Source organism: Nanorana parkeri, unplaced genomic scaffold, assembly GCF_000935625.1.
Source record: "Nanorana parkeri isolate BGI_ZX_2015 unplaced genomic scaffold, ASM93562v1 scaffold866, whole genome shotgun sequence".
Taxonomy (NCBI): Eukaryota; Metazoa; Chordata; class Amphibia; order Anura; family Dicroglossidae; genus Nanorana; species Nanorana parkeri.
Window position 1 is genome coordinate 228,350 of NW_017307134.1, and position 24,462 is coordinate 252,811.

General features: G+C 40.5%; 1 protein-coding gene across 1 annotated transcript in view; it reads right to left on the reverse strand.

Annotated features, from left to right (window-relative positions):
- The window catches only part of FNDC1 (fibronectin type III domain containing 1), a 138,179-nt gene that overhangs the window by 50,799 nt on the left and 62,918 nt on the right, over positions 1 to 24,462 (reverse strand). Inside the window, 3 exon segments of the mRNA XM_018565606.1 lie at positions 1,006 to 1,194; positions 7,067 to 7,174; positions 14,326 to 14,513. Coding sequence (XP_018421108.1) covers positions 1,006 to 1,194; positions 7,067 to 7,174; positions 14,326 to 14,513 — 485 coding nt within the window.

The window sequence follows — 24,462 nt, forward strand, 5'->3', positions numbered from 1 at the left end:
CCAATTAGGAAGCCAGATGGCGAGTAATTACCTGCCCCCCCCACCCCCCCCCAGCTTCCTGATTGGCTGGAAACCAGGCTCCATGCTTCCTCGTCACCTGGTGACAAGGGAGCACGGAGACGGCTTCCTGGCTAATTGGGAAGCCGGGTGGTGAGTCACTACATGCCACCCGGCTTCTTTAATGGGACTTTCAGTATCGGCATTCAGTATTGGCAAGTACTGAAAAAAAATATTGGTACTCGATACCGAAAAAACGGTATCGGTGGATCCCTAGTGAATATACTACCTCTTCTCTTGTGGGGCCCTTTCATCTGTATATTTATTAACCTGACAGAGTCCTTTTAAGGACAACTTACAGAGAATGAATAGCATGTCAAACCAAAATGTACAGAAAGGTAGTTAAATGAACAGGCAAAAGCAAAAAAAAACCAAAAAAGCAGTAAGCATAAATGACAACATACAAACTTTCAAGACAATGGACAGAAATTGTGTTATACTAATCTACTGTATCAAATGAATATAGCATACTTATAGGCCTTTGACTTTTTCAGGTTGGATTAAACTGGTCTCCTAACCTACATATTTGCCAAAATTGCAAGAAACCTGCCGCACAAAGTATTTTCATAAATTGCACTGCACCTCAAAGATTTAACATTGAACGGTAACATTGAAAATAAAAGATATAGCTAGTCTTGTACTTTTGATGCAGTTTTAAGTGTCAACAGCACAGTAAAAATACTCAGCATAAATGCTCCCTTAACATACCAACAGCTTCTATCCTAATACTGCTGAAAGAGATTTTTAATAGCATGTAAATTTATGTAATTAGCTATAAAATTAACATTAAACAGGAGCTATTAGATTCTCATTTTATAAGCTATAAAATAAACACTGTGTTTACAAGACATGGTCATGCAGAACATGTAAAGAAGCAGAAGAAACCAATAAAAAGCATGAAGTAACAGCAAAAACAGATGCGTAAATCCATTAAATATGCATGCTTACCATCTGGCATAATGACTGTATAGGCTTTAGACTGAGGGCCCTGCCCTCTCCTGTTAGCTCCCCTGATTTTGAAAATGTACCGTTCCCCAGGCTGTAGGCCATCAATTATGGCTGATGTAGTAGTTCCTGAGTATGTAACAGATTTGCCTCCAAATGGCTTCATCGCAGGAGCATATGAAATGATGTATTCTGTGACGGGTTGAAAAACAGCAATTATCACATTATTCTGTAGCATCATTCATGAGAAAAAAAAAAGAATTTTATTTATACATACATGATGTACTTTACATCAGTTTCTTTCTTACACCGCTCTCTTGCCCCCCCTCCCCCCTTTCCTGCCCTGCCAGGCCTGTGCTCGGATTAAGGGTCTGGTTAGGAATTTTAGGGGGGGCCCCACGTTCCCCCCCCCCCATTTTTGGGGTTGGGGTTCCTGCTTATAATTCCTACCAGACCTAAAGGGCCTTATATGGCTTTGGGGGGGAACCCCACGCATTTATTTTTAAAATGGAGTTCCTCCTAACATAGATGGTCTGGTATGGTTTGAGAAGGGGGACCCCACGCTGTTTTTTTATTTTTGTTTATTTTACTTATTTTTATTATTTTTTCAAAATTTGTATAATTTTTCTTTTTACATTTTTTTTTTAGAAAATGTATTTTTGTTTTTCTTTTGTTTACATTTTTTTTATTCTGCTTGCTACCTCGGAGGTAGCTATTCACTAACTGCCCTTCTGCCCCAGATGTTGGATCAGCTGAGTCGAATGACTTCTCCACTTCGGCACTGAAGCCAGCCGATGTATGGATGTTTTTATTCGATATACGGATTAAATCAGCCACACAGGGCCGAAGTGAATGGCCGAACGGCGTTCGGCTCACTTCACTTCGGCTCGGTTAATCACTCTGCTGTCTTCGGCAGCTTAGTAAATAACCCCTGGTGTTTTATTTGAGAAAAGAGAAATTTGTCAAAACTGGAGCAGTCAGAATCTGGAGCAGTTGTCCATAGTAACCAATCAGCTTATCTTTTGTTCAGTTAATTTTAGAAAATAAAAAAACGAAGCTAATTGGTTGTCAAGGGCAACTTTTCCAGATTACGTCTGCTCTAGTATTAAAAACATCACCTCAAGGAATTTTGTGAATAGGTAAGCAGCAAGGAGGGACTGGGATGCGACTAGAGCACTTCACTTGACTCGCATGCCTCCCCACAGTGCCTTGAGTGTGTAGGAGCTGGCTTGCTGTAAGGTAAGATTTTTAAGTATATAACACAGCATTTTAATGATAATTTACACTCCCAGTGTGGTGCTGAAGAACCAGGCATTAAAGCAAGCATGTTGCTTTTGCTCTGCATGGTCAAATTCCAGGTTTGCTTTAAGGCAAACACTGCAAGAATAACTCAGAATATGTGTTCACGTCCACTATATTTCCCTTAAACTACCAAACATTGGCTGATATGTCACTCAGTTTTCCTTCTCTACAGGATTACAGTAGGCTACTGTTAAATAGCTCATCCCCCCCATTTATTTTAGTTATAGGTAGAACTCATTAGACTAAGGGGGTTTTTCACAAAGCTGCTGTATGCAGCCGAGTGAATAACTGACCCGAAGTGAAGTGAGTCGAGCGCTGTTCGGCTATTCACTTCAGGCTTGTACGGCTGATTTCATCCATATATCGTTGTTCGATGCCTTCATTCTGTCGGCTGCCCTTTACCACTAAAAAGTAAGTTATCAAGACTATAATAAAAAACATTATGCACATGTGCTGGATATTGAGTAAAGAAAATGATCTGAGGAAAACATTAATCCATGTATGTGTGTTTTGCAGAAGTGCTGGTGAAAAACTGGCCGTGTAATCCGGAGCTGACTCTCATTGCACACATCCCAGACCGCAGAGAGATTATCTGGGTTCTCAGTGTAATGACAGAACGGTGTCCTTGGTTACCTGGTAACCAGGGGCGCTGATCTGTCTCTGCAAGTGGCCGGAGCCAGCTGTGAGATGACGTCTGGCCCCGCCCAGCCATCAGTAGCAGGCTGTCGGCCGGCCAATGGCCGGCCGTTCGGCCAGCTTCAAATTTCACCTAGGCTCAGTCGAGCCGAAGCATATGCCTTCGACTCCACTGAGCCCCTCGGCCAACTTTGTGAGCTGTACAGGCTATAGTGAATAGCCCATACAGCAGCCCTGAACCGAAGGGGTCCTGGGGCCGAAGCTAGCCGAAGGATCAGCCGAAGCTATGGCTAGATCCTTCGGCAGCTTAGTGAATAACCCCCTAAATCATTTCATGACTTCTTGTGGCTTGAATACAAGAGATCTGCCTGCCATAATTCCAAATCTGTTTTAATCCACCTGGGAGTTTTGGATGTTCCGACATATTCTGTAACATTCTCCTTGATACAAAATATATACAGTAGGAGTACAAAGCAGGCACGCAGACCTGGAAACTCACACGCACCAATACAATCCCCGAGAGATAAATATGATTTTTAGGTTGTTTAACTCTCGAACATCTACCAAAACGGAAATATACATTTGAAGTGAACTGGCCCTTTAAATATACGATAACAAGAGTTTCATGTTTTTTTACACAGGAACAGGTGTCGAGAAAGACTCAAATAAAAAGGAATGTAGGAAGTAAAACCATAATTGAAAAAAAGGAAAATAAATTTGCAAAGAGAAAAGAATGATAAAAAAAATCTCTGATGGCGCTAGTATAATAATCTCTGCCCTGGTAATACTTTATTACATTCTACTGCAATTCATACTTTTGGGATTCCTTATGATATTAATGCTTGTATATATCTTAAAAATTTCAGTCAAGAATGTATGATGATTAAATGTGACTGACCCAATGCCTGAGGGTGATGTTCAATCCAATAAAAATATTGCAAAAATGTAAATTATTTCAAATATTTTGCTGCATTTATCCATGTGTTAGCAAGCACCTGTCCTTTGTATTTCCATTGTCAATCACAAAGATCATGAGAAGTAATGTTACCTGCTACCTATCTCTATATGCTTAGAAAACACAGCGGGATTTATCAAAACTGGACTAGAAAAATCTGGAGCAGTTGCCTCAGCTTCTCTCTTCAGTTTGTTCAGTTAAGGTTTGAATATGAAAGTCGGATGGTAATAGGTTGCCATAGGCAACTGCTCCAGATTCTGTCTGCTCCAGTTTTTATAAATTCCCCTCTGCATCTTTAGTATACAGAAATAGCACACTTTCTCACAACCTCTAAAGAGAAGTTCAGAGGGGATGGGTTTTTTTTTTTAATTAATGTAAATCTGTGTTATGGTATTGCTCATTTTCACACACTTTAGCATGCAGTTAATCAAGAGAAAATTGAGAGAAAAGTTTATCAAATAAGAACACATACAATAAAAGCACAGTCAACATCTTAAACTTCAAATTTAATTTATAGGAATCCAGGCTTCATCCCATGGTATGCACTTTTTTTCTTATTTTACAATTTTTGTTGTGTGATAGAAATTAAAATAGTTGAATACTACTGATCATTTATTTGGCTAGACTTCAATTTCAGTCCTCTAGAGTATTTTAATTAGGGATGCACCGATAACAGTTTTTTAGCTATCCAAGCTATCCTTATAAGATACCCAGATAGGCAAATAACAATAAATCCAGCAAATGTTGAATCCAGTATCATGGAAATGGACAGATGTTTGCAAACTATTTTTTCAAGGAATGTTTCTCCTAGACAAGCATACATCTACTAAATATACTCTAAATGTTTTATAATAAGATATTATATCCTTTGAATCACTAACAGCAAGAACTGTATAATCTGCACATAAGCAGGCAAACTGATATAAGGTACCATTTGCAGGGGTTGTGAAAAAGATTTAGCTCTCTTTTTCATCTCATTACGCTGTCTATTTATGGCTATTGTACATTTCAGGGCAGACTAGTCTTTTTAATAGAACAAAGTTTTCCGTATTCAACTCTTTACCTGTTCCCAACATCTAGTAACCACTCCCTTGTGTATACATCCAACACCCCGAGGGGTGTAAGATCTTGTAATCACATGAAAATAATTATTTTTGCCAATACCGGCCCCCTTTCATACTAAATTGTATTACATTGGCCTATGCTTTTATTTACTAAAACTCTTATTAAACACTTTATTATTATCTATCACCCCCTGTCCACATATATGTCATATTTAAATTTCAACTGCATGGTTATGCACCTAATGGACCTAGACGGGGTCATTTTGCTTTGTGGAGCCCATAAAATAGATTTCTGTCTTGGATCTGCTTAATAAATTGTCCAACTGGCCAATTAGTCCTTCTATGCCAATAATCCCTGCATACACAAAAGAAGCAGGAAAGGAAGTATTACAGCCAGCTAACAAGCAAACTAAGTGTGTAAATAGACCTGCTGGACTACATTAGCAAATCATACATTTATTGTTAAGGGGTACAGTGGACCCTGTCTGTCACTGAAGGGTAAAAGCCATCTGCAAGCATTGCTAGGCATGGTACAACAAGTGAGAGAAAAACGAGGTCTGATAAACTGGAGGTGAAAGCAGGTGAATTGAAAAGGGGTCTAAAAACAGTCAGCAGGTCAGGAAGGCAGCAAACAGAATCTGTGAGTACTCCAAGTCATAAACAAAATCAATCCAAAGCACAAAGCAGCCAGACAAACCACAAACATTTTTAATCAGGCAAAGGTTAAATTACAATAAATGCATTTCAGCACTTCTGACTGAGAGCAGGCATCAGCTGCAGATATACCTGAGCGTCTCTGCTGATGTAGTCATACCTCCCAACTGTCCATCATTTGGAGGGACTGTTCCTCTTTTGGAACTAAATTTCTCTGTCTCTCTTTTTCATTCAGCTGTCCTTTTTGGTCTCAAGAATCGACTTCAATATGAAATGTACTATTTAAAAGTGTTTTACAACACTAGTTCACCTCATTTAACCTCTAATTTATTCAATTTGTTATTTTGAAAAGCCTGTATAAGCTAAATGTAAAGGTGAAAAACAAGTTCTTGCTAGTTTAACCAATTATTTTTTTGAGTAATTCTTCACTGTGTAACTGGGGGTGTGACAGAGGTCTGTCATTTTTCCTACATACTTTGTGCTTTTATTCTTAAAGGGTTAGGTATTAAGGGGTGAAGTGGAATGACCACCTACGTAGTGAAGCAGGCTAAGTAGGGTTAAAAAAATAAGCTTGGTGGCATTCACTCTAGTCTTTTTTTCCTTTTATTGCAGAACTCTAGGAGAAAGGATTTAGGGGTGCAGAATACCCCAAAATAGCACAAAAATAAGACAGATACTATGATGTAGCAGTAGTCCCTTTACGTGCAGCATCTAGGTAATTTGCTGGTCCTGTGTGAGCAGACACATAGCGGTTAATTTACTAAAGGCAAATAGACTGTTCACTTTCCATTTCACCTTATTCACTAAGCTGAGCGAAACTTTCCCTGCAAAGCGCAAATTCCCTTGTGAAGTGAACAGTCTATTTAATGTTAGTAAATTAATCCCATAGATCAATGACCCTGTAACAGTCACAGTCTTTCTTGAGTTGCAGTGGATCTCTCTCTAAAAAATCTGGCTCTTGACCCTTTTCATATCAGTCAAAGATACATTGTTGGACAAGGAATCCTTCTTATAGAGTCCAGAAGTAGTTTCTACTTAGCTTCTCTGCAACACTTCTCAGCAAGAAGAGTCTTTGCAAGCCCAGCTATCTCCAGATATCCACTCCAGCAGGTAGCTTATGTCCCTGGGCCTACAGTACATGCCCCAGTCTGAGGCGCTGTCCAAGTGCAGAGACACTCTTAACACACATCCTCTCCAGGCAGAAGCTCAGGAGTGGAAAAAACACTCTGGTGCCCCAAATATTTATAACTTCCCAAAACCATACCTCTGAACAAGGACCTCAGGGATTGTTTGGGTCACATACATATTCATAACTTTGTGATTTTCGTTCCCACACTGATTACTGGAACCTCCTTCACATTTGATTACTATTATAGTTGGTATAATAAGGAAGGCTAAAAGCTTACCTTTAAGAGAACCCAACATAGATAATATTATGTTTTGCAGAATTTACCTTTTATCTTGCCAGCTGAGTCAATGAGTTCATCCCATGTGGCAGTCACAGCTGTACTTTTGCCATTTAATGATTCCACATACAGATTCTCTGGAGCAGTTGTTGGAGCTTTGGAAAGAAAAACAGCTATAAGAAAGGCTGTTCATGTTAAAGTATAAATGTGTCATTTAATTCACAAGATATTGTTATTGTTAACTTTTTTCAGCATACATCCACCATAAAGACTGTACAATAAATATCCCTTCTTTCCTAAACAGAATATCGTCTAGTTTTTTTTATCACAATATGATTTAAAGAAGTATCAATTTGTTTAATAATTTTATTAAATATTCATTAAAAATGTAAAAATTAACACATTCAAGGAACATCCCATCATTATAAATAAAAAAAACATTATGATATTTTTGTATCATTGAACATATCCAAACAACAGTTTACAGTAGATGCTGGCACTTCCAGTGGAGTGACTCACTCCAATTAGCTATATAAAAAATCTGGTGGCATGTAAGTGATGTGTAGTCATCATGACAATGTTTCCATTGCTTCACATACAATCTGTAACTTTGGAATAAGTGCTGAATGTCCAGATCTTACAAATTGTATCATATCTCCTGTGTGAGCATGGGCATGCAACCCTATCATCTTATGTGTGACCACGTTTTGGGTCTGTTTACACAATTGTAAAGTCTACATTCATACATTTAGCCAAACTTTACTAAGACACACACACAATACTGTACTGAAAAAACAATGAACTGTAGTGGCTCTTTTTTACCTGCGTTAAAAATATTGAAGTAGAATATTTAAAAGGTTTAGGGCACATTGGTGTCTCTTGATCTTATATGTAAGGCTCTGATCCAGTTCTGTTTTTCTATCCTGTTTCCCCCATTTTCATGCTACAACTTTCCTGGCATCTATCAATGTGGTCAAATGCCAGCCCAGGCCAAATATTATATGTATCAACATCTCACAGCACATCATAAAAACGCAATGAAGCTGACAGTAAAAGAAACCTTTTTGGTGCAAGTATGCAGCAATCTAACTATGGGGTCAATTCACTAAGCTGCCGTAGGCAGCCGAGTGAAAGACCGACCTGAAGTGAGCCGAACGCTGTTCGGCTATTCACTTCAGGCTGGTACGGCTGATTTCAGCCGTATATCGGCTGAAATCAGCCGTACATTGGGTGGCTTCATGTGGCTTCGGGTCGGGCCGAACATATTTGGCCGGCGGTTCTGCTGCCTTTAAAAAAAAAACTCTCCCGGGCGCTCCGGGAGTCTCCCGCTCGCGGCCGCCCAGGAGAGAAACACTGATTTGTCTTTTTTTTCTTTATTCTTACACGGAGCCATGTCAGAATAGAAAAAAATATGTTTTTGACAATTGGAATGCATTGCTAGATTCCTATTGGCTAAGATTTAAGAAAAAAAACACTTACATACTTACTTTAAAGGACTATTACACAAAAGTACTGTATGAGAGCTGCAGAGGTTCTTAGCAGCTAGTAAGGGGGGATGAGGAATAGGCTTTGCATCAGCAGACAAAACTGTGGTCAGGTGGCACCATTGGGAGGCATGGTATATCTGCCTTCTCTTTTCTTACAGCAAGAGCACATGGAGTAGGTCAGGGAATGGATAACCAAACCTTCCTCATCCACCTTCTAGACACAGAGCAGTGCATTTTTATTAGCAGCTGCTAATGGGCCCTCTTCTTCCTCCTCTACAACGAATTCCTCAGCTGCCCGACTAACCGCCATGCAGGAGTCGGCTAAATTATTTCAGCACAGCGTGAGTACCATGATGCAGGAGAATGCTCAAGAATTCTTATTGAAAATGGAGGAAGACAGCATATGGAACATGGAGGAATGGTACAACAGGCAGGGAGCAGAAATTGTCATTGATGTTCCTGCAGTTGTAGTTTGCTGCCAAAGGGGCTTGAGGAATGAGGAGGGTGAGGCTAATAAGGAGGCAGACCGTGCCTGGATTTCAAAGATTGTACAGGAGGAAATTGTGAGAAAGACACACCATCTCTGAGGTAGGATGTAATCCAGGAGTAGGGGCAGCTTGCAGAAGAGCGGAGGGAACACCATCCTATATTACCAGATGGCAATGCACCATGGCTGCAGGCCACTGTTATTCCCCAGGGCCACTCCACATAGCTCAGCAGTCTTGGCTTTTTTAACACATCTACTGTTGGCATTACCATAACGGCTTACAGCCTCTACCTGAAGTGTATCAAGTTTGGTAAATATGCTAATCATTTGATTTTCCCATGCATGAGGAAACAAGGGATTTTTCAATACAAAGCTCATGTGCATGAAAAGTGTGTGTAAAAGAATCTTGGAATAAAATAGTAAAATGCAATCACAAGGAGAGAAAGGGGTAACGCCTTAAAAAATTGTGCTCTTGTCATACAGAGTAGACTCCAATATTCATAATAACATAAGTAGGGAACAGGCATCTTCTGGAGATACACCCGTGAATGTGCATGTGGGGGGAGCAATTTAGCTAACAATAGAGTAACAATAAAAAACGACCAGAGCACAAAATTAACACAGCTTTATAAACACAACATAGTAAACGTATTGCACTCACAGCAGTTAATGGTTAATGGAGCTGTCACTAAGGGTAGATAGTAAGATACTCAAGACTCATTGAGGATCAGCTGACAGGTGCTGCTGCAGCGGCTTGTAGCAGTCAGAGGAGTCACCACTACTGTGAAAACCTCTGTGTAGAAAGTATTGACGATGACATAGCCCAGCGGTTCCATCTTCACTGGAAGGACACCGTACGATGATGTGAAGGGACTCAGTGGCAGAGGGGCTCAATGGCAACATGATTAGAGGGGTTTTCCCTCTTTTTCAAGCTGGGGAAGAGAGCCAGTGACACAATCCCTCTGGTGTTCCTGCTGGAGCACACATTGCATGGTGTAATAGACTGGGCGCTGAAGACACAGCAGCAGAAGGTAGAAGAGGACTTCCAGTTCTCTTAAAGCCTATGGGATACTTTCATAGCTGACACCATCCCTGTGATGCAACAGCGGGTAGAGGAGGAGAACAAGGAGGAAGAGAATGGTTGTGCTAGCTGTGAAAAGGACATGAGTCAGTCAGGACTTCTTTTTTACCCCTTCCAAACCTTGGGAGTACGGGGATGGTATGAAATCATTGACCTCAACAAGAATTCAGGGTCCCCGTTGCAGGAAATTTGTGGTGAATTTGGGCCATTAAAGAGAGGGACCAAAGCGCTGCCATCCTAAAGGGAGAAATAACTGTGCTACTTTAGGCAGGTGCTGTGGAAGAACCTCTTGGCTGTCTTTCCAGAGAGTGGCAGGATCCCCTTTGCTAGGCAACATGGCTTGGATCCTAAAGTCTCTAAAAGGAGGAGCAGAAGTGGCTGTCTTAGCGATGCTTTAAAGTCATTATTTAATATGCTTTGGACTGTCCTGGTTGCTGGCACCAGACACAGGCAGCACCCAAACCATATGATCTCAGATCACCTGTGGTCCAGGGCAGAAGCAGACAACCTTCGAACTGAGGACCTTTGGGTGTCCAGGTTGGACTGGAAGCTTGCCCAGTACGCCTTCTACTGTCATTGCCAGCTCCTTCCACCGCTGTTGGACTGCCACCATTACCAGCATCTTTTACCACTGTTGGCCTGCCACCATCACTATCTCCTGCCACCACCGCTGATCTGCTTCCATTACTGGGTCATGCCACCATTACTAGATCTTTCCACCGCTGCTGGCCTGAAACTATTACCATCTCCTGCCACTGCTTCTGGCCTGCCACCATTACCATCTCATGGTGCTTCTTCTACCCTATTCCTGTGTCCCAGCACTGCAAAATTGCCACACATATTTTTTTTCCACAACTGGACCACAGCTGCAAAATTTGACTTCTTTTCTGCAGGGTAAATCCTGCATTGGACCTCAAAGGGGGTTATTCATTATTGAGCCAAGTCGTAGCTTCGGCTGATCCTTCGGCTCTCTTCGGCCGCCAGAGCCCTTCAGTTCAGTCGAAACAAAGGGCTGCTATATGGGCTATTAACAATAGCCCGTACAGCAGCCAAAGGCGGCCGAGCAACTGAAGTGACAGCCGAAGTGGGGTGAATGGCCTGCCGTTATAGTGTATTCTAACTCTAATTGTGAGTTAATGACGATGACAAAATACACTCTTTTTTGTCTTTATTGGAAGTAGAAAAACCTTACAAAAAAGCACTTCCAAAAAAAAAAGAAAACTTACAAAGCTTAATAACTTAATAAGCTTTCTAAATGCACAATCAATGTCTCACACACATATATTCATAGAACTCCAATATAAATTAGTGGTACACATGTCTCTGTACAGCCATCCCCAGGAGAACCCCTTTTCAACCACCTACTTAGAATCATTTTCAAGGCCACAAGGAACAAAATTATTATTAACTCCTTGTCAGATCCTTTTATTAGGTCCGAAAACACTCTTTTCTCAAAGAGGAGTATACCTCATTGCTGAGTTAGTTTTTCAAGCCACTCCACTAATTTATTCCAAACTTTCCTAATCTTACATCTCTCATACAGCATATGATTTAAATCAGAAGATGACGAGCCCCATTTTAAACATCTACTGTCTCTTTAGTTATACATTTTATTATATCTTTCAATAATGATGTATTCCCTGTCCATAATTCATAGTATAGCTCTCACAAAGAAGTCTTCTTTTTCTATGAAATAAATACACTCTAAATTTGGATTTTGTATTGAAAGCTGACTGTTTTCCATCCTGTTCAAAATGTGGCTTACCAAAAGTGCTTAAATACTGTGTATGCAGTCAGTACAATATTTTGCTGGCATTTTTTTCTGTAAAATAATTCACTCTAATGTTGATGTCTTCTTTATAATCTTCCTAGTTTCTCCCTGTGAAAAAGTGCCCTAATAAAAGTGCTTAAATAATCTGTATGGAGACAGCACAATATTTTGCAGACTTTGTTTTATCACTTGATAAATTTTAAATTTTTGGATTGAAAGATAGTTGCGTCTCCTTTTCAAAATAGTACTTGTGCTTAAATTCTGCGCACAGACTCCCTACAATATGTTGGTGTTTTTTTCTGTGAAATAAATACACTGTAATGTTATTTAAGGATTAAAGGTCTGCTGTCTTCCCTCATTAAAATGCAGCCTACTAAAAGTGCTTAAATACTGTCTACGGGGTGGGTACTATATTTCTTCCTTTTTATCTGTGAAATATATACAGATGTTCCTCGCTTACCGACTTACCTGTTTTGCGACCACTCGCACTTACGACGGACCGCTGATCGACCTCCGACCTTGTGCGTCAGCATCAGTGCGCCGTGTCGCCGCGGAAGTGGTGTCCTCCGATCTTCACTGCGGGTCCCGGTAAGTATTTTCATTGCCCGATGTACAGTACACTGTTCGGTACTGTACATCGACCACGCAATACAGTACTGTACTAATGCAGTACAGTACTGTATAGAGTTCCTCGCTTAACGACCAATCCGTTTAACGACCTGGTCGTAGGAACGGAACTCGGTCGTTAAGTGAGGAATACCTGTACTTCTAAATGTGGACTTTGGGGCTTAAAAAACTCATGCAGTGTGACGTTTTGAAAATGCAGCCTATATTATATTGTTTAACCACTTCGCCTCCAGAGCAATTTTTGTAAATGCAAAACTGCATTTTTGGCTAAATTACAAAAAAAACCCCAATCAAGTTTATATTTTTTGAAAGCAGAGACTGTAAAATGTAAAGTTTTAATTTTTTATGTTGCACAATATTTGTACAACAATTTATCAAAGCTAAACCTTCAGGAAAAAATACAGTAAAATAAATTTTAGTGCACGTAAACAAAAAGATTTTGTCCTCAATGTAAATTTTTTGTGCAAAATAAAAGATGATATTGTGTTAAGTAAATAGATACCAAAAATAACAAGCCTCAAAACTGTGCCCATGAAATAGCAAAAATTACGATAACTAAAATAATCAATAGGTGACAATTAAAAAGCCATTGCCACTCCTCAATTTAGAGTCAACTGTAAATAAGGAACTTAGAATTATTTCTCTCACTCTTGACTGCATGGTGATACCTAATATAGGCTATAAAATTGTTGTCTACATAGATGTGTATGCCCTTCATGCGCATTTGCATTCATGTGTGTATGAAGGGGTGCTTTTAAGCCCCCAGGACTAATAAGCCCCAAATGTGATAGCACTAGGACAGGCGTTTTTTATGGCGACTTAAGGGTCTATTAGACTCCTAATGTCTCCTCTGCTCCAGCCAAACAAGCATAGGACTGCTCCTCAACCAGGAATTCAATGACTCTGAACCCAAAAATGTTTGTAGTTGAGCACGTCTGGGTTTTCACTGTACATAGGATATTAGGGAATAATTGTTCCTTGATGTCCCCCTGCTCACCATCCTGACACTGTTTGTTGTGGTCCTGGACTCCCAGAAATAGTGGCAGAGTCTGGGAACTAGAGGGGATATGACACCTGTGAGCCATGTAAAAGTAACTGGGCGACTCTGCAGCCACCAAGATCACTTTTACATTAAAGCCCTGAGCCCACAGAACAAAATTAAAGAAGCACATGGCTGTCAGTGTGCATGGAGACGGTACAACATTTTTTGGCTTTAGTGTCAGAAATAATACACTCTAAATTGTATTGCACAATAAAACTTGCCTTGTTTCTCCCACTCTATTTGCAGCCTAGTAAAACTGTTTACATAATTTGCAGCAAGTCTGTACAAAATTTCTGGCTGCTGTCTCTAAAATTTATGGAATTTATGATGAGTTCAATGAATGGCCCACACATTGAACCTGGGCTCTTTAGCTCATCACTACTGCTAAATATTTTTTATTTGATCTGCCCGTTTTTAGTTGAATTAATGCATCCATTAGAGTTCATAGTTCTGTGAAAATCCAATGTTTCTTGATTATTTATGCATTTATTCTCTTTGGGACACCCCTTCATATACTATTGGAGTGGAGATGACAAATTAGTTAAGTATGATGTTGGTGTGAGAATGGTAAATCCTATTAAATAATTTGAAAAAGAGCAGAATAAACTGACAATCACAATACCTAAACTTACACATACTATAAGCTGGCGACAGGGACACCAGAAAAAGTGCACAGTGTATACATATAATCCTATAAAAACAAACACAGCTAAAGGAAGGAACTTCCTTCAAAAATAACATATAATTGTACAATGCTTTAAACTTGTTATAGGTGATGGTTGGGTATTTTCTTAATTTTATTAACACTCACCAGATTCTGGAGTTCTTTGGAAAATTGAAGCGCTCCATTGGCCATCTTCACCTCCTTGAGAAATACGGACGGAAAATTCATACATAGCATCGGGATTTAGTTTGTCTACCAGCACACGTCGAGTATTTATTTCCTTGTAATCCCAACGTGCAGACTCTCCCTTTTCTCGATAGCGAATTGTGTACTGTCTGCAGAATATAAAGAAATATTAAGGTTTATGGTGGATTATAAAAGGTGTCAAAGAAACTGAAGGCAATTTATGGTGAAGTATCAGCTCAGTCCTGCCTCTCCAAATAGCATCAGATATATTTTTGTTATTAGGTTCATGCATGTGTAAGTATAACACAGATATTAAATAGACTTCACATGGATCGCAATGATACTAATTACCAACTCGTGTTTAGTTTACTCATTTTGTACTGAGATTATAGTCTATCACAGGAGCAAGCTTGGAGTGGTGGCTACTTTACAACACAAACAGGGATCATGAGGAACAAAATTAGTCACCCTCCAGAAGGAAGTACAGTGTCAGCACCAATTCAGAGATGATTTGAGGATCTAGAGCTGAGTGATGCACAAATAATAATTAAATTCTTGTTATTGGTTAAGGTACTTAAATACATTTTCAATGAGCATGTATCCCTTGCAGTGTGGGGGTAATCCAACTGCAAGGGTAGTTCTTAGTTTGCCTGTAGATGGGCTTCATGTATGGCCTATGACCGTTAGTTTGTGTGTAGTGTTAAAGCAACAGACACATAATCAAAAGAATTCAACTGTCAGTACTGGATGTTGGATGGCATAACAAGGCATTTCATTCTTTGTTACAGGTGGCAACAATGGCTCTCTCCACAGATCTGTATATGTACAGGAAGTGTGTTATTTGCAGCATTACCAGGTGAAAATAAAGGAAAAAAGACTCATAAAAATAATGCAGGCACCTCATCTAAGGACTGATATCCTGTAATGCATTCAATGTTTGTTTCTGGATTTAGATACGTAAACACTTTACTAAATTTATACTAGCTCAAAGGTGGCAATCTAAGACACTCAGCAGACCTTTGACCGGTACTTTCCACGTAGCAGATAACACATTTTCCAATGAAAATGCATTTCCGTTACATTTTAATTTTGAAGTACTGAAAATCAAAGTTCTATTTATGTTAGATTTTTAGTTGGAAGAAATTCTTAAGAAAAACAAGTAATGGAATATACAGTTTATGCAAGGTTGTAATCCCTGTGTTCTCGAAGCTCTGTTTACACAGGTGAAAAACAATTGCCTAACAAGGATTTAACTGTCCTATAATTGGTCTCCACCAGTAAATCATCCAAATTAATGGCACAATTTCTGGGTAAATCACCACAGTTAGGGAAGTATTATTCTGGTTTGAATTCTAAAGGACAGCTGTGAAAACGAAGACTTAATTCCCAAAGAAGTTAGAGATAAGCTAATTCAATTGTATAAATAATGAAAAGGGTATAGCACAATATCTTAGTGTTTGGATGTCCCAGTGAGTAGGTTTTATCTTCAGGAAGTAGATGTTAAATCAAACCATTCAGAGGCTTCCTACAACAAGTCATCCCCCAAAACTTTCTATGTGGACAAGATCAAGGCTTGTGACAGAAGCCACAAAGAAACCAACCATCACTTTGAAGCAGCTGTAGGGTACAGTAACTCAGACTAGAGGTGCACAGTCAGTCATATCAAGAACTCTGCATAACACTAACTTGTAAGAGTGAGGGACAAAAAACTGAATTACTTAAAAAGGACTATGTGAAATGTGGGTTTACCAAACTAAGATGGTCCCTCAATTGTAAAGCAGGAAACACTGGAGATAAAAAAAGACCAACAAAAAGTTATATGACCAAAGTTTACAGACAACTGTGTGTCACATAAGTAAGCAAAATTGAATAGATAGCTGCTCTTTCATCAACACAATAATGCTAAACACAATGTGAAAGGCTCAGAAAGTATTGGGTCAATGCCAGCTTCCGCCTCATTATTACTGCTAGAATGTTGTATTTGAGGCAGCATGGGACATACTTTATATGCAAAGAAGAGACGTAGAGGGGAATTTATCAAAATTGGAGCACACAAAATCTGCAGTAGTTGCCCAGAGTAAGCAATCAACCTCTATCTTCAGTTTCAGCTTTGAAAATTAAAGATAGAAGCTGAGATTTCTCTCTTAAAGACTTAAAAGAGAACTATGAGTTAAGTGTTTTTCCCCATAGTTCTCTTAAGGGTCAAGGGAGGACATATACTAACCTCCTCCCGTGACCCAAAGCTCAGTATAGCATGAGCTATAACTCGTGGTATACTGAGACCGCCGCAGCCGGGACGGATCCCGTCGAGATTTACCCAATTTGGTCATATGACATATGGTCATATGACAAAAAACTTCCATAAATGAAGCTTATGCTATCGTAAAAGGACTGGTGTGCTGGTGACATTTCTACAATTCTGCTGACATTTGCGGCGCCATCTGCAATCACTGCGAGCACCCCCCACTACAAGGGACATATCGCTAAGGAGTTTGACAGGGCTAGTATTTATTGGAATCCCTGCAGAGACCCGTGACTGACAGTCACTTTTCTCTGTAGGGAGATGATCGAGAAGTGAGCGAGCGACTGTATGTGTTCGCTCATTTTCCCGATCTATTGAGCCGATGCGTGACAGTTTCATGGTCACTCGTCGGCTCGAACTTTGAGGATGAGTGATTTTCACACACCTCATAGTTCTCCTTTTAAGCTGGCCATTCCCCTAAAGATTTTTTCGTGTTCACCCCATTGCTAAACAGCGTGGATGAAGGAATCTCCCCTGCCAGCTATTCAGCCAGTATTCAGTAGCTGTCGAGACCCGTGGCAGCTAAATACCTGAATAGTAACCACATCTCATTGAATGCAGTAACTGTTTAGCCGACAATCTTTCACATTGCTCTTTCAACAAAAGTCAATCAAAACAATCAACTTTTGTCAAGCTGGGTAGTGCTGACAGGGCCATCCGCAGTTCCAATTTTACCCCTCCCTAACTCTATCTTAAAAAAAGGTTTTGGCTGTAGTTGGCTTTAAAGCCGAACTTACCCTGATTTGGCCAGCTTTAATTCTGTCTTTGTCCCCATTGGGCAATTTCTCCTATTTTTCTGTCTATATGGCAGGTGTCAGTTTAAACTGGAAGGGGGTGGATATTCCTCCAATGGGGGCACAAACAACAATAGAAAAAAATCTAGAAGATTTGGGAAGGGCTTGAACCTCTTTCAGGTTTTATTCACTTCCTGTCTAGGTGATGGGTGGCACAGAACAGGAACTGAAGATAAATCTCCTCAATGGAAAACAGACAACAATAAAAAATATCTAGTAGACTGGGGAAGGGTTAAAACCTCTTTCAGGTTTTTATTGTTGTCTATGTCTGCATTGAGGTTATAACCATTCCTACATTCCAGCCAAAAAAAAATGGGAACTATATACTTATGCAAATAGAATGTATTTTTTTCCCTTAAAGTGAAACTATAATGGCTTTAGGTCAATTGTATTTTTGTTTTGTTTTTATCAAATGCTATCAAGAAATAGATGTGTGCAGAGGTACACATATCTTAACAGAACTCTATTTGTGCTAAAAAAAAAAAGAATGCATAACATATAATTGCTGTACAAGGCATTGTTTCATGTAATGATTTTTATTAATGATCTTTCCATTTCAACTTGCGGCCAGGTTTTTCCAACACTGCCAAAAACCCTCAAAAGTCACTCCTTGCAACCATAGCAGCACTGGGGCATTGCATAGTCTGTGTACAGAACGTCAATGAAATCTCATTTACTGAAAGTGTAGTTGGCTCACTTCTTTTCCCAGTGGTAACATTTCGAACTTCCCCAGCACAGTCGTTTACTTAGTGAGTCTTTTAGCTTTGGTCATAAACATGCCGATGGCTTTTCTTATGTGGAGGGATGCTGAGATACAGGATTTTTTACAACATTGGAACTAGCTGAGTGATCATAGCAGACAGACCCTTCCACTTAAAAGTCTGTTTGAGAATGTTAGATAAAAGGTTTCACATTAACATATTTTTTATTGAAACCCCCGACTCCAGACACAGCTGTTTTTTAATATTTATTATTCTTTAATTCACACATGGACACTGTCATGTTTTACTACTTCAGGGGCTCTCTAAACTTTGCTGAGCAATTCTGATATGTACAGCAGGAAGCCCCACTTCCAGCTCCCCACTGCATCGGAACGTGGTCTATGATCCACACCAGTTCTCATGTTGTCCCTCCATCCCTTTAACTTTCTTGTTAGGGCCACGAAAGCAAAATAAGAAAAGTGGCCCCATGGGATTGTGGCCCCTATCGCCTATGTGTTTTTTAAAAACTAATTATATTCAAATAGAGGTCTGTGATCACTGTCATGTACATATCTCTCTGGGACTGCTTTGCTGATTCTTTCTGCTATGTCTTTCAGGTTACAAGCTGCCTGCCATTGCTAGGGAGATTTACCACTGTTGCTGGACAGACCTTCAGTCAGCTGAGCACAGGATTGGTGACAGGCTTTTGGCGGGAAACAGTTGACCAATGAGTGTAACCTTTCCTATCTACCCTGTTTCCCCGAAAATAAGACCTACCCCGAAATTAAGACCTAGTACACAATAAAGGTTAAAATCTATTTGTTGGTTAAATTGATTAAAACCCAATAACGGGGCCGTGGCCTATAGTTTTTCCACAATCATTGTTGTGTTTTACTTTATTATTTAGGTTTATTATTATGGTATGATGGGTGTCAATGGGGTACAATTCCATGTGCCATTCACAAAGCAAAACAAGTATTTTTTCTTTTTAGATTTAGATAGAGCGGTGAGGGGCTAAAACTAGGGATGTCCCGATACCGATGCTAGCATCGGAATCGGGCCTGATATAGGGCATTTTGACAAGTACTTGTACTTGTCAAAATGCCCCGGTGCATAGCGCTGAAGCTTGCACTTTTTTTGTGTGTTTTTTTTTCTACTTTACCTTCCGTGGTCGGGTCCTCTGGGCAGGCTGAGCGGAGGAGCGTCGCGTCACTGCTGTGGGCAGAGCTAGTATATGTACTATGGATCATGATTTAACCTATTCATGTTAGCAGGGCAGAATTGCGAGCACCGAGGCGCGATGCAGCCATCCTGCCCAGCGCCAACTACGAGAGGCACCGCGTGAGGCAACAGGGATCGGCGTGAAACTGTGAGTGATGAAGCTGGGACGGGGCTGGCTGTAAATCTATTGCTATAGTGTACTGGACGTGTGTAATGTATATGTAGTGCATATATACAGCACACACCTCCACTACATTACAGCAATAAATTTACAATTCTCTCCTGCTAACATGAATAGGTTAAATCATGATCCAAAGTACATAACATGTAGTTGTATTATGGATCATTTAAAGTCACCTGTCCCTTAAAAAAAAGTATCGGTAATTGGTATCGGCAAGTACATGAGGGGAAGTACTTGTACTTGGTCCTGAAAAGGGGGCATCAGGACATCCCTAGTTAAAACTACTGATTTCATCACTGCCTGTGTCCCTGTTAGGGAGATTCCTTATCTGTCATTGTCCTAATCACCAATGTCACTAGGATCAAAAGTGAAGATATGTCCAAAATTTCGAGTTGCCACTAGAACAGGAATAGAGGAGCAATCTTCCAATGGGGTCCTGTGACAACTGTCTACAAGTGGATTTCCCTCACATTGGAAAGAGATCCTCTCACTTCCTGTTTAATCTACATAACTGGAAGTAAAGGTACAGTATATCTCCCTAATTATATAATTATAGAAAGAAGGCAAATAAAAACTGACAGCATTTTGAACTGTCCGATATTCTGTCACAAATGGAAAACAAGTTTTTGGCTTCAGAAATACTTTAATTAAATTTAAAAACACAAAACAAAAATAGCCATGCCTAGAGTTGTCCCAGATTCCATGGGACTATCTTGAGATTTTCACACAATCCCAGTTTCCTGTGAATCCATCCTGGTGGTGAAACACTGATTCAAGCACCCAGCTTCAGCTACCTTCTAAAGCTTTTTTTGGGGCGCCGCTGTTAGAGCCCTTTCACACTAGCCCATCCACTAAAATGCTGTGTTTTAGCAGACGGGCTAGTGCATTTTGGCAGCTTCGGCAGTGTACATTGTATCACATACTGGCAGAGCTGTCACTGTTTACGTTTTTTCTTTTTTTATGTGGAGTGTACAATGTGCACACTCCATTCAGATTCCCACATGGCAGCGTGGTGCACTGCACTGTTATGCGGCAACCTGCAGTGGAATCCAGTGCACTGCAATTAAAAGGCAGCATGTTTGCATTTTATCACAGTGTACTGCCTATCACACATGCATTGTGGTGTGATTGGGACACATAAAAAAACAACTGTTTTCTATTAGTCCCTGCTGTGACCTACATTGATCTGGTGTGGTACAACACAGTATGTGTGATTGGTCCCTTATTGCCGGCAATCACGCCAGTGCCCAGGTCTTTGCTGCTAAGCCCTGCCCACTCATGGTGTACAGCGTAAACAGTACACACAATGCTGCAGGGTGAGGAGCAGAGGGTACTTTCCTGGAAGACGTATCTAATCTCCTTAGGGCATATATTCTTCATGTATTTCTGTTTGTTCTTTTTTCTAATATAATCACATGCTTTATCTTCCCTTCATTCATCTTTAATTCAACTCTCTGATGTTTGCCCTGGTTTGTTCATTATTTACTCCAGTTTCTTTTCCTGACTACAATGTTATTAGCATAGGTTATGGACTGTGCTTTATTTATCAGGGTGCCTTTAGGGTTATCTTTTGTTTTTGCTGTATTTATAAAACCCATTCGCAGTTTTTCTTCCACTGACCAGCAATCTAAGGGGCTCTATGATACATAATTCCTACTGCTGCACTCTGTACATTATGTTGCTCATTGCATTGTCCTCACACTCTATGTGCTGTGTAGTACATTACATAGACCTGACCAATACCAATTGTTTGTTGTTTGCTGTGTAGATTGAAACTAATGAAATTCTTTAAAGGAGAACTATGAGATGAGTGATTTCCACTCACCTCATAGTTCTAGCCGACCTGTGACAATGAGACTGTCACAGGTCGGCTCAGTAGATCGGGAGGGGAGCAAACAGATACCGGCGCTCGCTCACCTCTCGATCCTGTCACGGCTCTCTGCCGTGACAGGGGAGGGGCTGGATTCCCCCCCTCCCTGCTCCGCCAGTGCTGACTGGGGAGGGGGCGGGTACAGCTGGCTCTGCCTCTAGATAGGCGGAGCCAGCTGTCACTCACGCAGCTGGGCGGATCTAGACATCGATGTCGGGATCCGCTCCGGCTGCGGCGTCTCAGTATACCGCAAGCTGTAGCTCGCGGTATACTGAGCTTAGGGTAACGGGAGAACGCTAGTTTGTGTCCTCCCGTTACCTTAAGGAGAACTATGGGGAAAAGACCTGACCCCATAGTTCTCCTTTAAGGTAGGTTCAGACAAAGCGTTAGCTTTCTGTATATATTAATTTTTTTCCTTTAGGTTGTATAAGACCTCACCTCACTTGACCTCACTTGTGGGTAAAAAAAAACTGCAGAATACACTGTGTACAGTGTATACAATATGTAGGCTCAGAATATAGTTAGCCATGCTCCTTTAAGCCCTGCCCAATATTTAGAGCATTTTAGCCATGCTATTTCTGGCATGGCATGCTCTGTGCCTCCCATCTTTGCCATTCCAAAGTTCCCTCTTTCTCAAGTTCAAAAGTTGGGAAGCATGTCCAGCCCCAGAGCTTGCACCTTGGTCTTTCCTCTATATCATTCCTCCAGCATACATGATCACTAGTTTCCCTTCAAGAGGCTTTATACTGAGCAGTACCCAAACCCCTACCACACACACATTACAAATTGAGCAGTGGCTATGCTCTCCCCTCAGACTTTGAACAATGAGCACAGAAACAATTAGGGATTCAGCTGAGCACCGGTACTTTCCCCCCAACTCTCTGCAAAAGGAACATAAGTCTTCAATAACTTGAAAAAGGAGGGTAGGCTAGTTTGTATGCAAGAGATTCTAGTGCAGGATTGCATGTGTGTGCCTGTAGTGCAGGATTAAGTGTGTGCCATTTGAGATGTAACCGTATATAACATGCTAAAGTCACAACTAATAAAGTCTTACAACTGTCACTACAACAACAATTACTAATGTTGCTGTATATAATCTGTTACCAACCAGAGGTATGCCCATTTGGGCTCCTGCTTGGGGGAGAGTGTGTTACTGGATCTTGTGCAGACCTACATGTGCTTGGAAATGGAGGCCTGGAGTTGGGACCTGAAGCTGCCTGTGAGGGGGAAGCTGACCCAACATAGAGATCCAGAGAGAGTGAATCTGCTGGCAGATAAGTGAAGGTTGGAACCTCAAAAGGATCTAGTGACTCTCTTGGGAGAACACAAAGCAATCTGCTAACCAGCTAAAGTTCTGACACATACAATGCTGCCACAATCACCTTAAAGGCTCTCTACAAAGCATAGCTTGAAAGTGGATATAAAGTCTAGAGTCTGCAGTTGTCCTTGGTGTATGTATCCCTAAACCCTTTCTCCTATGTGAGCTGATGAAAGAATACATTTGTTAAAAACAACTTAAAGTGACTGTGGCCCAACTTACAGTCGCACCCCACAATCAGCCACGGACTTACCCCTGAAGTGAAATGCTAGTCCTACCTGGCTCTGGGGTCCCTCACATACTATTAGGTGTCAAGGGGGTATTACACATCTAAGGGACAGCTCTAGGAGCTCTGCATGTTTACACCTAAATGGTGTATTGTGCCAATGAAATAACACGCATTGCAGTGTGTTAAAGTCTGTTGTGTTAAAACAGCCCATTTATTTGAATGTCCTGCCCATACACCTCAACAAATCAATAAACAAACATGCAGCATTTTTCTCAGTTCCCTGTGGAGCACCACAATGTACGATATATGCGTTGTGATACGCTGCCACACATTGTGCATTGGGTACTAAGTTCATTTTATAGGGACATCCAGAACTTCATGAGACCTCCATTAGATACATTTTCATAATCTCCTGATTTCATTAGTGTTATTTCCTTTACATTGATATTCTATGTCAGACATTTCCACTTTCCATTATTTATTTATATATTCCTTAATACATTCATTACATACATGAAAGAGGAATTAAATATTTTACATGAAACTTTCCACATCCACAAAATTACCACAATACACAACCTGCACAAACTCCAAAACTCAACTTGATGATTGGGCACACATTCTCTGGCTTAGGCTGGGTTCATACCTAGGCGGTTTTCCGCGCTTTCGTACTCGCGGAAAACCGCTCAAACAGGGAAATGCCATTATTTTCAATGTGCATGGTTCCCGCGCGGGAAACCGCCCTACGCCCAAAGAAGTACATGTACTTCTTTGGGGTGTTTTGGTCGGGCGGTTCCATTGGGATACAGCAAAGTAGCCCTCGGAGACGCGCGTTTTTCGCGCGGTTTCTTTACCGCGATTCACGGTAAAAAAACACGCGAAAAACGTGCATATTCAAAATGCCTAGGTGTGAACCCAGCCTTATTCTTAGAATATGACATAATGAAATACATTTGGTCCTTGGCAAGTAGATTTGTAAATGCTCTTTTTTCAGAAAAATCATGCTTTTTAGGTTTATAGGCACTTAAAATAAACATCTGTGACTTCTAAACTAGGTACATATACCTGTTTGATTTATTGGTTATTTACCACAAAACAACAAGAGCAGTATTTTAAACGATAAAGGAAGTAAGAAATGTACTTTGACATGACTATTTTATGAGCATATTTCTTTTACTGTGTGCATCTGAAAAGTATTTAGCAAAGTACTGAGCGTAGTTCCTCAAAACAACCATTTATAGAAAAATGCAACTGTCCTTGTCATATGGACAAGAGCTTATAAAGGAAACCATAGTGATTGGACTGTATGGGCCCAATCTATTTTTTAACCGCTTGCCGTCCGCCCATTGTCAAAACACGGCGGGGTGGCCGTATATGTACGTGATTTTTTTCTGCTCACACGCGCCCACTAATGTGTGCGCGTGAGCAGAATCCCGCCGGGAATGTAAACAGCTGTTACCGGCTGTTACATAAAAACGGTTG